Source organism: Manis javanica, chromosome 13 (genome assembly GCF_040802235.1).
Source record: "Manis javanica isolate MJ-LG chromosome 13, MJ_LKY, whole genome shotgun sequence".
NCBI lineage: Eukaryota > Metazoa > Chordata > Mammalia > Pholidota > Manidae > Manis > Manis javanica.
Window position 1 is genome coordinate 1,844,201 of NC_133168.1, and position 17,244 is coordinate 1,861,444.

The following is a 17,244-nucleotide window of genomic DNA, read 5'->3' on the forward strand; positions in this document are numbered from 1 at the left end:
AGGTGGAAACACAGGCGGTTCCTTGGTTTCCCGGGCGGCTCCGTCGGCCGCTCTCTAGACCTCTTCTGGGAGGAGGACCGCAAAACGCAGGACTTCGGGACGTGCCTGGCCGGCCGTCCTGTTCTCGCCCCTCCCCGGCAGGCAACGGTCTGCTTCAGGGCACCACGGGTCCCATCCCCCCCGGCCTGCGCCCCCCGGAACGGGGGTGGATGGGTGGCCCTCGCCCGTCGGTGAACGGACGATGCCTCCCCAGCCCTGCGCCCGGAGGTGCCCCCGCCCGCCCGGCCCTCCCCGCAGGACAGTATTAAGCACCCGTCGGTCGGCTCCTGGGCGAACGGAACGAGTGCGCCGTCTGCCCCCGTGCCTGGCACCCCGTACCTTCCCTCCCTCTGGACGGCGGGGCCTGCGCCCGCAAGGGGGCTGAGAGCGCGCCGCGGGGAGCGCAGACCCGGAGGCGGCCCTGCAGGGCCCAGCGGGCCCCCCCCCGACTCCGGCGCCCCTGGAGGGCGGGGAGCCCCTTGCCGGTCTCGCAGACGGTGGCTCGGCGCAGGGAAGGAGGCGGAGGGGGCGGCTGTCCTGCCCGCTCCCCGTCCCGCTGGCGCCGTCTCGCCGGCCGGGCCCCGCCGTGGGCCCCCCGCAGCCGCCCGTGCTCAAAACTCCCCGGGCGCAGCCCTCCCGCGGGGCCGCGGCTACAGCCGCACAGCCGCCGGCGGGCTCTGGGCTCTGGGCTCGGGCTGGAAGGAGGGGCCCGCGGGGGGCTCAGTGCTGGGGAGGCGACCCCCCCTGCAGTTCAGGCTCCGCAAGCAGCGAAGGCCTAGGACCCTCCCCGGCCCGAACTGGGAGCCTGGGCGCGGGCTCAGGGCGCGGGCACCGAGGAGGGGCGGGAGATGGGCGGGGAGAGGGGCAGGGGTGTTGGGGAGAGGGGGACAGGGGTGTGGGAGGAGGGGGCAGGGGGCGGGGACAGGTATGTGGGGAAAGAGGGACAGGGGTGTGGGGGAGAGGGGGACCAGGGATGTGGGAGATGGGGACAGGGGTGCGGGGGGACAGGGGGACAGGGGTGGGGGGAGGGGCAGGGGTGGGGAGGAGAGGGGGACGGGGGAGAGGGGGACAGGGGTGTGTGGGGAGAGGGGGACAGGGGTGTGTGGGGGAGAGGGGGACAGGGGTGTGTGGGGAGAGGGGGACAGGGGTGTGTGGGGAGAGGGGGACAGGGGTGTGTGGGAGAGGGGGGGGACAGGGGTGTGTGGGGGAGAGGGGGACAGAGGTGTGTGAGAGAGGGGACAGGGTTGTGTGGGAGAGGGGGACAGGGGTGTGTGGGGAGAGGGGGACAGGGGTGTGTGGGGAGGGGGACGGGTTTGGGGGAGAGGAGGACAGGGGTGTGGGGGAGGAGGGGACAGGTGTGGGGGGAAGGGGCAGGGGTGTGGGGGAGAGGAGGACAGGAGTGTGGGGGAGAGACGCAGGGGTGTGGGGGAGAGACGCAGGGGTGTGGGGGAGGAAGGGCAGGGGTGTGGGGGAGGAGGGGCGGGTGTGTGGGGGAGAGGGGGTCAGGGGTGGGGAAACGGGGACACGTGTCCGGGGAGGGGCACAGCTCCGAGGCTCAGGGGTGCAGAGGTGAGTGGGAGCCCCGGGCTCCACGGAGAGAGGGCCCAGAGCCCCGAGCAGGGTGTTCCCCGTCCCCGCACCCCTGCGTCCCGCGCTGCTCCCGGAAGGTGCCGCCTCCCGCCTGCCGCACGCGCATCAGGCCCGCCGCCCCCACCCGCCTCCGGAGCCCGCGTGGGCCGCGCTGCGCTCCGCCAGCTCCGAGGCGCCACTCCGGGACCACAAGGCCAAGGACACCAGCCCAGGGCTCCGCGGAAACAGGGACCCCTCCAGCCGCACCCCGAGCACCCCGCCCTGCCCAGCCCCGAGGGAGGGGGCAGCGGGGTGGCAGCTGGCCCCCTGCCGGCGTCGGGGAGGCCCGTGGGGAGTCCCGGGCGGCCCTCGGGTGCCGTCCGGCCATCGGCGCCCCCAGCCCTGCCCCCCGCGTCCCCACCCGGCCGCCCTTCCCCGTCCGAAGGGCCCCGCTCCCCGCGCCTCGCCCTGCGCACGCAGGAACTCGCCCCGGGCCGCCGGGAGCGGGGCCCGAGCTCTCCCACCTGCCTCCCGGCCCCCGGGGTCTGGCAGGGGCGGCTGGGGAACGCAGGCCCGGCGGCGGACGGGGCCCCGCGGGGTCCCTGCACGGGGCCCTTCAGCGCCTCGCGGGCGCCTGCAGACCCCCCTTCCCCTCCGCCCTCCGCACCGACGCACCGTGGCGGGGGCCGTGGGGGCGCAGGGCCGAGGAGGGAGGGGACGGAGGGCGGAGAGACGCTTCCCGGGGTGGGTGGAGGAACCCAGGCCCCCCCAGCGCACGGCCTTTGGCTTCTCCGACCCGCTGCGAGGGGCCCCTGCTGCAGGCGACGGGCCCGCGGAGACACAGTCCACCCTCCAGGGAGCCCCGCCGCCTGGCCCCTGCTTCTCCGCGCTCGGGGGCCTCCTGGGCGCCTGGCTATTCGCTGGGCAGCCCCTGGGGGGGTCTGGGTCTGACCCTGAGGGGCGTGGGTGGTGGAGGGACCGAGGAGAAGCCCCACTTCACCCTCCAGTCCCCCCCCCCCGTGGGCAGCTTTCTCAGCCCCCGCTGGCCTGCGGAGGCCCCGCTCAGGGGGGCCAAGCCGCGAAGTCCCCGCTTGGAGGATCCCGTTTCCCGACCGCCCTGGCCCAGCGTCAGTAGCAACATCGCCCCGCAGGAGCGGCAGGCCATTCGCCGCGGGAGCCGCCAGGGCCCCGACAGCGCGTTCACACGCGAAGAGCTCCCTTCTGGGGTGTAAAACCCAGTCCGGAAATCAGAAAAACAACGTTGCCGGCCCAGGTTTCCTCCACGGAGACACCCTCAGCGCCCCTCCTCACAGCCGGGAGGCCTCCTTCCCCGCTGGCCACTGGTTAGGAACTAATGGTCCCCAGCGGTGCCAGCCTCCAGGCCGCCTCCTTAACCCCGTGGTGTCCGCAGTGGCTGCCCGGAAGGGGCTTCGGCCTCAGAAACCCTGGGCTGCCTGGGCACCTAGCACATGGAGTCACTGGTGTGCACGCTGTGCGGTTTTTCCCAATAAATCAAATTAATAATAGTCGTGACCATTTAGGGTGTGCCTCACGTGCCCTGCCTCCTGGCACCATGAGCTCTCTGAGACCCTCCAGCTCTGCCACCACGCGAGGAGGCCGGAGCCGGTTCATCCGTCTAATGAGAACCTTGAAGCCGTGCAGCCAGCGAGGAATTTAAACCCGGCTGTGTTCTCTTTTCACCCGTCCTGTCAACTTTGAGCAAGACTGGATTGTCAAATGTGCGGAATAAAGATAATCACCACTTTAAAATCTTTAAACCCAGAGAACACTGGGTTGAGAATTGGAAGAAGCAGTTTTTCTCGCCCCCGGAGGGGGCTCGTTGGAAGATGAGACGGATCCAGGTGGGTGCAGCAGCGCGAACGCAGAGGGGCCCGTGACACCCAGGGACCCGCCAGGGGCACGGCGCACTCTGACCCCAGAGAGGCTCGCCCACGCGCGTCCGAGGGACTAGGCTTCCGTCCCGTTGGTCAGAAACAGGCTTTCAGGCACGCTGGAGACACGGTTATTTTCATGATTCTGGAAGACAGACGGTTTATCAGACAAACGCGCCCTCGAAGGCTGAACCTGGCCTGTTACACAGGTACCCACTGGCAGGAGCCATCTGTCAGCCATCGTCCTCAACCCCACCTCCCTCCCTCGTTACCACGCCCGCACTCTGTGAGATGCTTACTCTCGGCGGAAAAGAATCAGTTAATTAAATTGGATCACTGAGTTTATCTCCAAAGCTCAGAAACAAACCAAATGCCCTCAGCTGGGGGAATAATAAGCACCACGGTGCGTTCAGACAATGGAACGTCACTCAGCAAGCGAAGGGGCGAAATGCTGTTCCAGCAGCAAGCGCTTCCTGCCGAGTAAAGGAAGCCAGACCCGAAAGGCTGTGCGGGGTGTGCCTCCGTCTGCGCCACGTTCCGCCAAGGGAAGACCGGCGGCGGGTAGCGCCACGGGGTCTGGGGGCGAGGGAACTGCTCTTGATTGGGGTGGTGATGACGTGATGTCTTTGCTAAAATTCATGGAACTGTACACCAAAAGGAATGAATTTTACTGTGGGTAACTTAAAAGACTTTTTTCATTTCTAAAATGAAAAAAATAAACTCCTCTGAGCATTTTTACAAATGGGTCCTTGGGAAAGTAGAGCCATGATGCACCAGGAGGTCCCCAGTACGGTCGGGTGCGGTGCTGCGTGGGCCGGGCACTGCGGAGTGGAGCGCGTAGAGTGGTCGAGGAATTTGGCCCCTGGCTCTCCGACCTGAGTCGGCCGCCAACGCCTGGGTAAGGTGTTCTGTGCACAGGGTCCATGCCTGTGGGATCTGATTCCCTGGATCTGGTCTAAGCCCCGGAATCTGCATTCTGAACAAGCTTCCGTGGTTAACACCACACTTTTGGGGGCCACTCTCAGGCCTTTCTTCATTATTTGCGAATTGAATTCTTTTGTGAGCAAATCCCTTTTATGCTTCGGTGTTTCCACCAGTAAAACGGGGGCAATTAGCCAGTCTCCCACTTCACAGAGATCTGAGAAGGGAGGGCATTCGGGTGCCCCTTGGGGCTGTGTGGAGAGAGTGAAGGCTCCTGCGGCCAGGACCCTCCCCTGGCCCTGATTGGCTGGCTCACTGCACACGTGCGGGTAACACGTTGTTACTGACTCTATATAAAGAGCTCCGCCCAGGGCTCTGGATGACACGGTGGCCCAACTGCACGGCTGCAGGAGAGCAGAGGCTGGAGTGGTGGCAGCGCCGGGGACAGAGACTGAGACGGCTGTGCAGAGAGGCCCGGAGGCTGAGGCCGGCGTGCTGCGTGCAGACTTACTCTGAATGGACGGGATTCTAGTGACGGACCTGCCACCGTGGGGATACAGTTGGGTATAAACCCTTTCACCCCAAGAATATCTTTTCCAGTAACGTGGCATCTTGGGACTTACCCAGCCTCTTGGGAGGTGGTAACCTTGGCCTTGTTAACATGAAACTTCATCTCTGAAATGTTTTATTTTCTCACAGAAAAAAAATGCAAAGTCACAGGCATTGCTCTTCTGGGATAATAATTCTGGGCTCTAGAACCATTCGAAAGAAGGCAGGATGAGAACCTGGATTCAAATCTCAGTCCCACCACTTCCCACTCGTGATTCTGGGCAAGTGATTTCACATCTTAGAATCTCAAATTCTTGCATTCAAGGTCTTCAGGTGTAAAATGGGGTCGTAACTATACCTACTTTGCAGGGAGACTGTGGGGCCTGCAAGACACAGGTGGAGGTATTTAGAGGTGAACTGTTATGGCAGCTGAATTTGCAGAAGATTCAGCAAAAGCAAAAATTTATATACATATAAATAAATAAATAAATAAATATGGCAAATGTTAAGAGTTGTTGAGTCTAGGTGGTGGGTATGTGGGTAACCAGTCTTTGAACATTTTTGTACAATTGAAAATTTTCACGATAAAATCAGAAAAAAGGGATGCACCCGAGACCCTCAGCATGCACCTGTCAACTCAGCGGGTCAGAGAGCAGGGGAGGTGGAGACAGCAGGGCCGGCCTGGGGAGAAAGAGCTGCAGGCGGTCCAGGGCTGGAGGGGGCCCAGCAGTGCCCAGCCCTGGGAGGGCGAGGCATGAGCACTGCCCCTCAGGTTCCCACCACCAGAGGGTGTGCGTGCGGAAGGGCCCCGCTGTGGTCGGGGGGCTCCTGATACAGTCCCTTCCTTCTCAGGGTTCTGGGGAGAACCAGCTGAGCCACTGTCAGGGGCTTTGCGACCTCTTGTTTGGGGTGGCAAACAGGACAGGCATCCTTTGGGCCTCTGGAGGGTGTAACTTACAGACTCTCTGAGCCTCCGAACATACAAGAGTTGTGCTCAATAGCTGTCCTGAACCCCAAAGTGTCAATAAACAAGGAATGAATGGCGGGGGTGGGGTCAGTAAAGCCATGAAGACAGCCCTCGGGCTGGTCCCCATTCCCTGCAGCTCCCCTCAGCCAAAGGCTGCCCCAGGCTCGTGGCTGTTCCTCAAGGGTCTTTCCAGGTCCTCTGGCATGGATCTAACATGCCTAAACATGCTTCTTTTTGCAGCGGTAACAAATCCCCCCACACACAGTGGCTTAAAACAACACAATTGTATCATCTTATGATTCTAGGCGTCAGAAGTCTGGAACGCGTCTCACTGGGATAAAACCAAGCAGGGCTGTGTTCCTTTGCTGTGTCCCTTCTGGAAGCTCTTTGGCGAGAATCTGTTTTCTGGTGTTTTCTGGTTTCTAGAGGCTGCCCTCATTTCCTGGCTTGTGGCCCTTCCTCCGTCTTCAGAGCCAGTGGCATCCTCCGCGCAGAGCCCCCTCCCTGGTTCCGACCCTTCAGTCCCCCCTGCCCCGTCAAGGGCCCTTATGACCACACGGGGCAGCCACTCTCGTTGTGGAGCTCACTGATCAGCAGCCTGCACTCCCCTTTGCAGATGACAGGTTTCCAGGTTCCAGGGACAAGGACATGGACATCTTTGGGGGCCCATTAGTCTGCCCACCATAGAGCATGTCCCTAAATGAATGACCATTTGTACTTTTACCCCCAGGAATTTTCAAACTTCAGTGTGCTTTAGAATCATGGAAAACAGTTTTAAAAAGGCAGAATTTGGGGTCCTGTTGGATTCCGATTTAACACTGAAATATACCCAAGGAATCTGAGGTTTTAGGAAGCTCCCTCACGCCTTCCAAAAAGCACATACTGAAAAATCTGCTTTCCTTTGTCACTGGAAGGGTATAGTGGCTGCATTTTAGAAGTTTAGTTATAAAATCTATGATCTGTGATTTATTGAGCAGTTCCAACATACTAATAAGTGTCAACTAGGTTTATCAAGCATTTGCTAAGTGTGAGCTACTGTTCTACGCTAGTCATGCTATGTAGCATCTCATTTAACCTTCACAGTAACACAATGGGGTAAGTTTATTAACATCATCTCTATTTTGCAGAGAAAACAGACATGCAGGGGGTTGAGAAATCCTTTGGAGGCCTGGGGCAGAGGGCCAGGTTGTAGGGAGAAACCATTAAACTTTAGGCCCATGTGGGACTCTGCCTCAGTTTCCCTTCTGGAAAAGGAATGCCTCACTCTCTGCAAATTACAGACCCAAAGCAGGGCCGTGGCTCTGATACCTGCTCAGTGGCTGGGCTTGTCATGGCAGCCTCCTGACGTGCGGGCTGCTCGTGAAGTGGGCTCTGCCGGGGAGTAACAGAGGCCCAGAGACAGGTGACTGACTCGCTCAAGGCCACAGTGTTGCGTGGCAGGGCTGGGACTGGGAACAAGTGTTGCCCGGTCATCTGAGCTCTTTGAGACAATGACCACGGCACCCAGTGGAGCATGAGCACGCTGCTGCCCAACCCCAGAGAGCGTCAGAGAAAACGAGCAGAGAAACCTCACACGCAGGCTGCCTTTTATGCTTAATTACAGTGCCATCTAATTATGCTGATGGGGTTCATTAATAGGTCAAATTTTATGTTTTTATATGATAAAAAGCCAACACCCCAGAGTGGGCCAGCCCCTGCACTTCCGCATGGAGCTCCAGGGATGCTTGTGACCCGGAGCCCGGGCCGCTGCGGGCCCACTCCGCAGAGGGGAAACGGAGGCTCTGAGCAGGCGGCCGCCCTGCCCGTCACCACTCAGCTAGTGAGCAGCAGGGCCGGGCACAAATCAAGGCCTCACTCCAAAGCCAAGGTTCCCACCCTGCTCTGAGCCTGGCTCCCCGGGAAGTCATGCAAGGCTCCTCTGTCAAGTGACTCAGTTTCCTCTTCCGTAAAAGCCTGCCTCCTGGTTCTGGCATTCCCCAGGGTGACGCCCCTCCACCCCAGGTGCTAACCTACACAGCAGGGCAGAAGCGGGCCTGGGGGCAGCCACGGGGTGTCGGGGCCTTCCTTGGAGGAGCCCCTGTGCTGGGTGGCAGTGGACCCCTGGGCCCCAGGGCCCTCCCCAGGCCCAGCCCCTCTCCAGCGCTTGTGCAATCTGCCTGTGAATAGGTCTAGGTGTGTGGTTCGGTGCCAGAGGCCAGACCTGTTTGCTCGCTGACAGCTCCCTCTGGCATTCTGGGAGGCAGGGAGTGGGGCTGGGAGGCCCAGCTGACCTGGGCTGGCGGCCCAGCAGGTGGCGTGAGGGGAGGAGCCTGTGGCCAGACTGGAGGGTCAGGCTGGCAGCAGGATCTCAGCGGGCCAGCCCAACGGCGGGATGCAGCTCGGAGTGCCCCTTCTCCCTTGTTGGCACCGCCAGGCACCCCAGTCTGCCTGCTCAGCCTCTCTCCCACCTCCTGCCCGACCCTCACCGGCGCTTGTCATCCTGGGCACAGATGTCAGGGAGCTTGGAGGGGGACAGGGACAGACTTGCAACTTAACGTTTAAAACATTAAAAATATGAGGCTGTGGGAAAACAGGGATTCTCGTATGTTGCTGGTGGTGTTAATTGGCACAGTGGAGGGCAATTTTGTCAATTTCTATTCAAACCACAAATGTATATGTACCCTTTGACCTGCAATTCCACGTCTGGGCATAAATTCTATGAAGATTCTTACACATGTATGTAATACAGACATAATGTTATTCTCTGCAGTGTTGCTGACAGTAAATGTTTAGAAATGATGTCATGTCTGTCAACAGGAGGCTACTGACCAAATGAGTAGGATCCGATAATACAGGGGGGACGCTATGCAGCCACAGAGGTGAGGGGGAGTTCTGTGTGCCGGTATTTCCTCCATGTGTGAGAAATCGTTAACAAAGCAAGATGCCCGACAGTGTGTCTAATGTACTTTTTGTGCAATAAAAAGAGGAATATAAGAATTTGTGTTTTTATTGCTTCTAGGTGCCTAAGAAATTCTGGAAGGATACACAAGAAACATGGGGTGGCAAGAGCTGATGCCCCGAGCCCTGTGGGAGGCCCGTGAACAGGACACGAGGATTATTCCCCTCTTTGTTTTTACCTTTTAAAGCCTCTCCCTGGCCATAGTTCACACTGGCACACACTTATTTTTTTTCTGCTTCTTATCGGTCTTTTATTAATGTATGAGGCCATCGTGTAATAAGAGCAATGGGTAATTTCTAAGAATACATCCAAAGTAAACATTTTCTATGTATATGAGCATTTTCATAATTGTTTTAATAAATGCATATTTTGTTCTGATTAGTTTCTACACTGACACTCAAGATGTTAATAAGAGGAAGTTACGGAAACCCAAATTTATGAAGACAACTTTACAACGGCACTATTCCTTATCAGTCAGATTCCTTTTAAACAGTGTGGTTCCCTCATCTCCACTCCCACGAACACCCTTCTCGCCCGACCCCCGACTCCCTCCGGTCTTAGAAGGCGAGGAGTCAAAGTCAGCGTCTCCAACGTGGCTCTTCAGAAACTATGTTTATGTTTCTAGAAGTAGCATACTCCCACTCTGATCAATCAGAACAGCACACAAGGCAAACAGCAGAAAGAAGTCCCTTGCCTCGGTCCCCGACGGCACCACAGCACATTCTTCCTGATTCCCTCCCCATCAGGGCTCTCAGAGCTGCTGGTCCCTCAGCCCTTGGGGCAATCAATCTGTAGGGCCTGCGGCTGCCAGAGGAACAGCTTGCTGCCAGCCCGGTGGGCCATGAACATCATTTTCTGTGGGGAGCCTCTTGTGAGATGGTTCTAGGACGCCCGCGCCTGTCTCCCTCGGAGCCCTCCTCCTGGCACCTGCCTTCCGCAGTGTGCCCGAGGGCCCTTCCGGCAGGTGCCTGCGGCCTTCCCCTTCCGCTAGCAGGGTCCAGGCCACCGGGTCCGCAGTCTTCTGGCAGCTCACTTTCCTTGCCTGACTTCTCACCTACCTTCCTTGAGCTCTTCAAGCCTCAAATGAGCCCACTACTCAGTCTCCCGAACACGTTCACCCTCTCCTGCCTCCGGCCTTTATCCCTGAGGTGCATCACGTTGCCTTCCCTCTCAAATGCTCACGACCTCTGGGCTTGGCTGGTTCCTCTCCCTGCAGCCCAACAGCACTTAGAGGCCTCACGGCCAGAGCTTGTGCTCGCAGGCCTGCGTCCCTTGGCTGAGCCGCGCAGGGCCCCGCTCCCAGCGACACACAGCCCCTGAGGTACAGGAGGGGCTGGCAGGACAGATGAACGTACTCAGAGGTCCTGAGCCGGTACAAGGCCATCGAGACGTTTCTTTCCTGAGTGTGAGTGGGGATGTTTGTAGTGTTTCTAGGAAGTCCTCAGAGAAGACAGAACTAAGTGTGTGCTGTTACTGTGTGACCGACACCAGAACTACACACACAGTTTGATTTTCTTCAGGTCTTAGGCCTCGCTGAGAGCCTCCCCTTCTAACGTCAGAAACTGGAAAACCCTCTCCCCCCAGTCCGTGGAGCGCAGCCCCGCTGCTTCTCTTTATCGGAGACGTAAGCAGAGACAGGAGGGAGCCCTTCCACGGAGCCTCCCCCACCCCCAGACCACCCTGACCTGCCCGGCGCAGGAGCCAAGGCCCCCACAGCATGACTGCTGCCCGCACCCCCCCCACCCAGGCTTCCCTTTCTCCCTTGTTTAGGGGAGTGGCTGTGGAGGAAGGTGGTGGGTGCCTGGCAGAGTGGCTGATTCGTGTCACATCTCCTCACTACATGAACATTTGCAAAATCACACGCCTGAAGTGTTGTAACCAGTCCAATTTTAATGAATCTGCAAAGACTAACTAGTCCAAATTCTTCCTCTCTAAAACCAGAAGTGGAAGCAGTAGAGTCAGCAGGAACCAGCCCTTCGTTAGTCAAGGTCGAGCATCCATCAGCAGATGACCTTGCAGAGGGCAAGGCCCAGGTCCCACCGGCGCTCAGCGCAGGGTCTGGCTCACCGCCACGCTTGAGACTGACTTGCAATTGTTGACCCTTAAGTTGACTTTAATTAGTTCTCGGTCGAGTCTTTACCTGGGTTGGCAGGACGCTACTGGATTTCCGCCTTTCATTTTTTGGGACACAATCAAACTGGGAAGCGACCTCTGATGAGGACGACACGCTCCTCCCAGCTGGCTTTGGCATGAGAAGATGGTGAGGTCTTACCTTACAGGTGATTAAAACAGTGGTGAGGACAAGCTTAAGAATGATTCTCCACCAACACAGAATTTATCCCAAAGGGCAAACTTTAAAACCCTTTTCTACCTGCTTGATATGAAGTAGGAATCCATCATGTTGCTTGGGACTTTGACCCCAATACTAAGGCATTTTTAAAACATACCTGCTAAAATGAAATCCACGATCCAGGCCAGTGGGAATCATTTTGCAGTAGGGGGAGTCCCCCAGCTCGACTGCGCGGCCTCAAACGTACACACAGGACATGCCTAATTGGCCGCCAGAAGCCTGAAGTTGTTTGACTCTCCACATGCAGGACACAGTCCATGACGGATGCTTGTCTGCTGCACACGCCTGGGTGAACCTCATCAGAACACAACTCTGACAGGCCGGAACCTCCGACACTCAGTGAGGGCAGGGAGCCTGCATCCAGCCTCCGTGCCTGGAAGCTTCCGGAGGCAGCGACTCCGTGCTCCCCAGAGGTGGCCTCAGCCACGTGGACAGCGCCGCCGAGCTGCTTTTAACAAGCCGTCTGATCGTCAGTGGAGGCCCCAAGGGGGCCCGAGAGAGTCTGCTGAGACTCACCTGGTTCAGAGGCCTCAGGGTAGAGGCTGTGCTTCTCCTGGCCTGTGACGCGGCCCCACAGGAAGACCCTGAGACAAGCTCCACTATTTCACATCTGGGGTGAAGGAAGGAGGGAGGGAGAACAAAAGACTTCTCAGAGTAAGACAGAAGGTCACTGATGCTTTATTTACATGCGTCACCATCCTTTACAAACTAGATGATGGCTTTAAATGGAATACACAAGGCAATATCTACAGACACTGAGGAAAGTACTGCATCTCCATTTCATTTGGAAAGGGGAAGGTTCCCAAATCAAACTGGTTTTGTTTCTTGAAAAGAAAGATGGTAGAGTTAATTCATGGCGACATACGGTTAGACAAAATCCTCAGGGAGAATGCAACATGGTAGTGTTCGCCCTGAAAGAAGAAAGGATGAGGCGCTTCAAACCAAAGTATCGCCTGCCTGACTCCTAGGGGCTGCGTATGGCCATGCACCGCACTGAATCACAGTCTGTATGGGGTGTGAGCGAGGAACTGAAACAGGTAAGACAGGTTTACAGATACTGTATACAGATTTTTTTCCATTCATGCAACTTTTTTCTTAAAAAAAAGTTAAACATGTGAAGCCAAAATTCACAATACATTTTTTTTAATATTAACTAATTTTTCTGGTCCTCCTTCACACCTGTTTACATTTCCTGTGTACATAACGTGCTGGGACAAATATACAAGAGAAGGACTGATTGCCAGGCAGTGAGATAACTGGGGAGGAGGAAGTGACCAGGCACACAGGTTTTTAAAGCAGCCGCACTAGTATTTCTGGAGTGTGGCAGAGGCCTCAGAACCAATCATTCATCAGAAGAAAGAAAAATAAACCCACACATAAATAAAACTAAACAAGAGGGAAATAGTTCACTCATTCAAACTGCATAAAATATTCCCACCAAAGATCTGGATCAAATGTACTTGTTTCAGTCCCTTGGGCACCGCCGTTAGGATGTGACAGCCGGGATTTCGCCTCCCGCCGTGGTGCTCCCCCGCCCCCATCTCCGGGGCAGGCTGGCTTTCTCGTACCTCTTTCCCAGTGATTGCTTTTCTACAAAAAAGTTTGCTTTTCTTAATTAAAAAAAAATTATGCCTAATCATATAGTGTTCCCTAAATACAGCAAGAAAAAGGAAATCCGAGTTCAGAGCTGTAGGGTTTTGTTTCTGCTTTCAGAGAAAAAGGGTCATACTTTAGTTCCCCACTGACAGCGTGTGGCATCAGCATGTGCAATGGACTGGTGTTCCCAAGGGATCGGGGTTCCCTTATCCTTTAAGCAGGGCTCCTTAGGTAGAGATAAGGTCTGCTCCCAGCATCGTTAGCAAGTTCAGAAGCCACCTGAAAGGACACCGCAAGCTGTGCACACGCAGGTCCCGAGCAGTGAGCCTCCTCCCTCAGGGTGGGAAAGCGACACACACACGCACCAGAACCCACCACTACACACACGCACATGCACACACACACTCTCATATTGTCTTCCACATGTGTGCAGCTCCTCCCACTGGGAAAGACGAACTTCTTAAAGTTAAAAAAAATACGTGTTTCAGCAATCATTATATTGTAGAGGATGCAATAAAGGAAGCCAACCTCCAATTCATTCACAGTTCATGGGGTTCACCAACCCTGGCAATTAGGCCTCACACCAGGACAGTGAGGGCTTATGATAAAGCTCTTTTCTGACTTTGGTAAAAGGTACCGGGTTTTGGAGTCCTGAAGAGAACCAGAGCCCTGGGGTGCCTGTCACACTTTCAACACCAGTCCTCTTTCTGATTTCCCACCAGCAAGTAGAAGGTACCCTGGGGCAGCTTATTTAGAGGCTGGCAGAAACCTTGGGTAGAGCTCATTGGGATGCAAATGTCACAGCTTCCAGGCTCGCTGGGGCTACTAAATATTCTGTAGAGATGCTCCAGGTCAGAACACTCACTGTGAGGGACCCCTGACCCTCAGCACGCACCTGGTGGCTGGCAGCCGGCCCTTCCTGAAAGCAGGGTCTCTAAGTGAGAGGACTGAGGTCACACCTCTGCCCAGTCTGCCCGCCTCAGAACCCAGTGGGCGAGTCTAGCAGAGCCGGGCCTCTGGGCGGGAAGCCCGGGTGGCCAAGGGTGAGTGGGGCTGCTGCCCCATCCCATTCCGGCCTCACCCCCTCCTGGGGCCGATGCTGGCTCCTGACAGCTCTGACCTCAGCTCTCAACGACACTCCGCGTGGAGACGCTCTTGCAGTCACAGTATCCTCCCCGTCCACCCTCCTGATGGGCTCTGGGCTGCCTGCTCTCCTACCGCCTCAGTCCCTCCCTCAGCTGTTTTAGGTTAAGTTACAATCTGCTTCTGGGGTATTTTGTAAGACATTCTGCCTGAAATTTAATAAACATTGAGAGGAAAAAAAAAAAAAAAGAAATACCACAAATCTGAAAGGAATTCAACAGTTGGAGTTGAAACCCATGAAGGGTGGCTTTCCTCACTCCCAAAGTTGCTCCCAGGGTCTACAAAACTGCAAGGGCAAATGGCTACTTGTTAGCCTGTCTCTCTGAGCTCAGGGGAGCTCTTGGGGATCTGCCTGGTGTTGGACGCCCCCACCCTACTCCCTGCAGTGGCCACCGCCGTCTCAGAACTGTAGCCTCACCTGGCAGTGCCACGTTGGGACCCAGAGGGGCAGCCTCCTTCGCTGACACGGCACAGTGTGTGTGTCCAGCAGACGACCAAAGAATCAGAAGTGGCCAGCGTTATTGTAAAAAAAATAGTAAGCAAAAGCCTGTCTCACTGACAAGCAGACCACGTGAATAGGATACATATTTTTAAAAAATTATACATACTTCTAAAATGAAGATTATAAATGTGTAGTTTAGAAAAGGCGTTATGCTACAGGTCTACTATAATCACAACTGCAGAATTTACAGAATCAGTACGAGGTGGGGTGAAAGCAACAGGGCCACTGAGCGACAGCCCCAACGGGGCAGGAGGGACGTGTGACAATGCCAAATGGAGCTTCCATTATGCAGGAGCTGTTACCACCCCCCCCACCACCACCCCAGAGGAATCACAAAGCAAAGGTGCACAAGGGCCCCTGGTGGCGAGCGGCGGGGGAAGGGGCAGCGCCCACTGCACGGTGCAAGCGTCAGCGAGAACTTGTGCAGGGAGGTCTGTGGTGGAATCCCAGCCTGTGTTCCTAACGTCCATGCAGAATGCTCCGTTGCTGTACTGTACATGATAAAATATATTTATACATTTATATGTCTAATGCCTTTTATGCAAAGAAAAGAGTCTTTATATACCACTTTGGAGAAGTATGCATACACTGTGCTGTCAGAGCATCGTCACCCCAGCTTCCTACATACCAAAGGTGTTCCCAGCTCTCTGTCTACTGAGGGTAACTAATATAATCACACTTTCCAGGTCAAACAGAAGCACCTACACAGCACCGTGACTTTTTGAAAACAAAATGAAATCCAGAGAAGCAAGAAAGTGGGGGAAAAAACCTTAAAACTGCCCTATCTTGTACTTCCATTGTCACTTGTACAATTACAGTCTAAGCTTATATATATATGTACATATATACATACATACATATATAAAATCAATTTGTATGCTACTGCCTGTCACACATCTAGCAGATCAGATCATACACAGAAAGGCTGCAAGTAATCAAGGGTGTGTATTTAGGAAAATAGTGACTTCGGTTTGTACTTTTCACACATTTCTCACTGCAGGTTTAATGCTCACCTGGAAGTTCATTTCTTCTGCAAAGCAAAATAGGACTTTTTTCCCTCTTTAAAAGTAAACCCTGAAGTGGCATTTGGCAGTGCGTGGACAGATGAGCTCCTTTCTGTCTGGAGCAGGTTCTAGTTTCTAACCAACATCCCTTCACTGCTCACTGCATTAGCTGAGGCTGCTGACGGAAGGCGACAGGCCCTACTTGTCTGGCAACTGCAGAGCAGGCGTGGGGGCCTGACCCCCGACCACTCGACGTGGGGCTGAAACACGTGCGGCCCAGGCAGCACACCGATGCTTCCACCTGTGCAGAGCCCGGTCCCTGACTGTGTGCACAGCCAACATGTGTGCTGTTGCTCAGTTTTTAGAAAAGAGTAGTTCTCTAACAAACAAAAGAAGAAAGCAATCTCCCTCTAGTTTGTGCAGCTTGTTAGTTCATGACGGAGTCCCACGGCCCCGTGCTCGTGACGCCAAAGCCAGAATGGTAATGGGTACAGTTTCCTTGTTTCTAAATCTGCCACGTGAAAGATGATCAACATTTTAACATAAAAATACTGCAAGTTAATGCATGAGAAAAACTCAAAGTCAGGAAAAACAAACACAAAAACAACACTTAAAACATCCCATAACCCATCGCAGTATTGAACCGCCACAGCAGCCAGTGGGGGCTCCGGGTGTGCTCTGGAGGAGGCGGGGTGCTGACCGGGCATGGTCCTTCGCTGGCAGGTGGCTCATCGCCCCGTAGAGGAAGATTCTGCGTACTGTGCACAGGGTCCTGTTCCAAGGGTGGGTGCTTCCCCTGGGGCAGGGGCTGTTACCAGTCTCCGCTGGGCTAGGAACATGGTGTGGGACTCACAAAGGCGTTAAGCTGTAAACGGTATCATTGTCCACTTGCTGAGAGCAGATTTGGCAAAGGGTTTTCTCTGTAGGTCTTGTGTCAGTTTGAGGGTCTACAGGAGGAGAAAAGAGAACCAGAGACGATTCAGGACATTCAAGCAGTCAGAGCGGCACCTCCAGGTCCTGCCTCAGCAGCCCCGCCGCCCCCTCCTCACCCCCGCTCTGAGCCAAGGGCCTCGGGGCGCAGCTGTCTGCTTCGCTTCACCAGCTTCAAGAGTCTGCAAACAGGACAAAGAGTGGAGACTACTCACCTCATTTCTGTGCTTGATCACAAAAAGCTCTCAGGTTGAAAAGCCTGGGGGAGGTGGAGCCACTCGTGTCTGGAGGCTAACAGGGAAAGGCGAGCAGGGGGTGTGCCAGCAGGCTGCCCAGGGTACAGACGAGTTCCACTCCAGCCTTCTGGAGGGCGTATGGGACTCTGGACTTCTCTGCTGAAGCCAGGGGGCTGGTCACCCTAAGTGGACCAGCTGGGCTTCTCTGGTTCTCCCCCAGGGGCTGTGTGGACCCCAAATCCTATACCAGGCCAGGTGTAACTGGCCCCTTTCCAAAGGCTTAATCTGCACCGCTGGGTGGGGGAATCTTCTCCCCCCCACTAAAAAGGAGTAATTCATCTCCACATGGGCTGTCTTACGAATTTGCTTTTTATATTAAAAATCTACAGAAAATATCTATATCACACACACATATGGCCACAAAAAACATCCACAAAACATCCCTTTAATAATTAGCATTATTTTTCCCCAGTCTTCAATGTAAGGCACGAAAGAGGCCCCCTCGGAGAGTCTGAATTTACACAAGTCTTCCACAGACCATGCGGCCACCAAGCCCAGGGACGCTGGAGGACTGGAGAAGGAGCAGTACACTCAGAGACGCGGCTGCA

General features: G+C 55.8%; 2 protein-coding genes across 4 annotated transcripts in view; one reads left to right on the forward strand and one right to left on the reverse strand.

Moving 5' to 3' along the window:
- Positions 1-241: 241 nt before the first annotated feature.
- LOC140845776 (uncharacterized) lies at positions 242-5,479 on the forward strand. The gene is made up of 4 exons (XM_073220767.1): positions 242-267; positions 534-812; positions 1,586-4,985; positions 5,121-5,479. The coding sequence occupies exons 1-3, from the start codon at positions 242-244 to the stop codon at positions 2,838-2,840; spliced, it is 1,560 nt and encodes a 519-aa protein (XP_073076868.1). The 3' UTR covers positions 2,841-4,985; positions 5,121-5,479.
- A 6,408-nt stretch (positions 5,480-11,887) lies between these two features.
- The window catches only part of FOXO3 (forkhead box O3), a 105,994-nt gene continuing 100,637 nt past the window's right edge, over positions 11,888-17,244 (reverse strand). For all 3 annotated transcript variants that reach the window (XM_037012262.2, XM_073220826.1, XM_073220827.1), the window contains one exon: positions 11,888-16,417. The gene's annotated coding sequence lies outside the window, so the exon portion shown is untranslated. The remainder of the gene's footprint in view (positions 16,418-17,244) is intronic.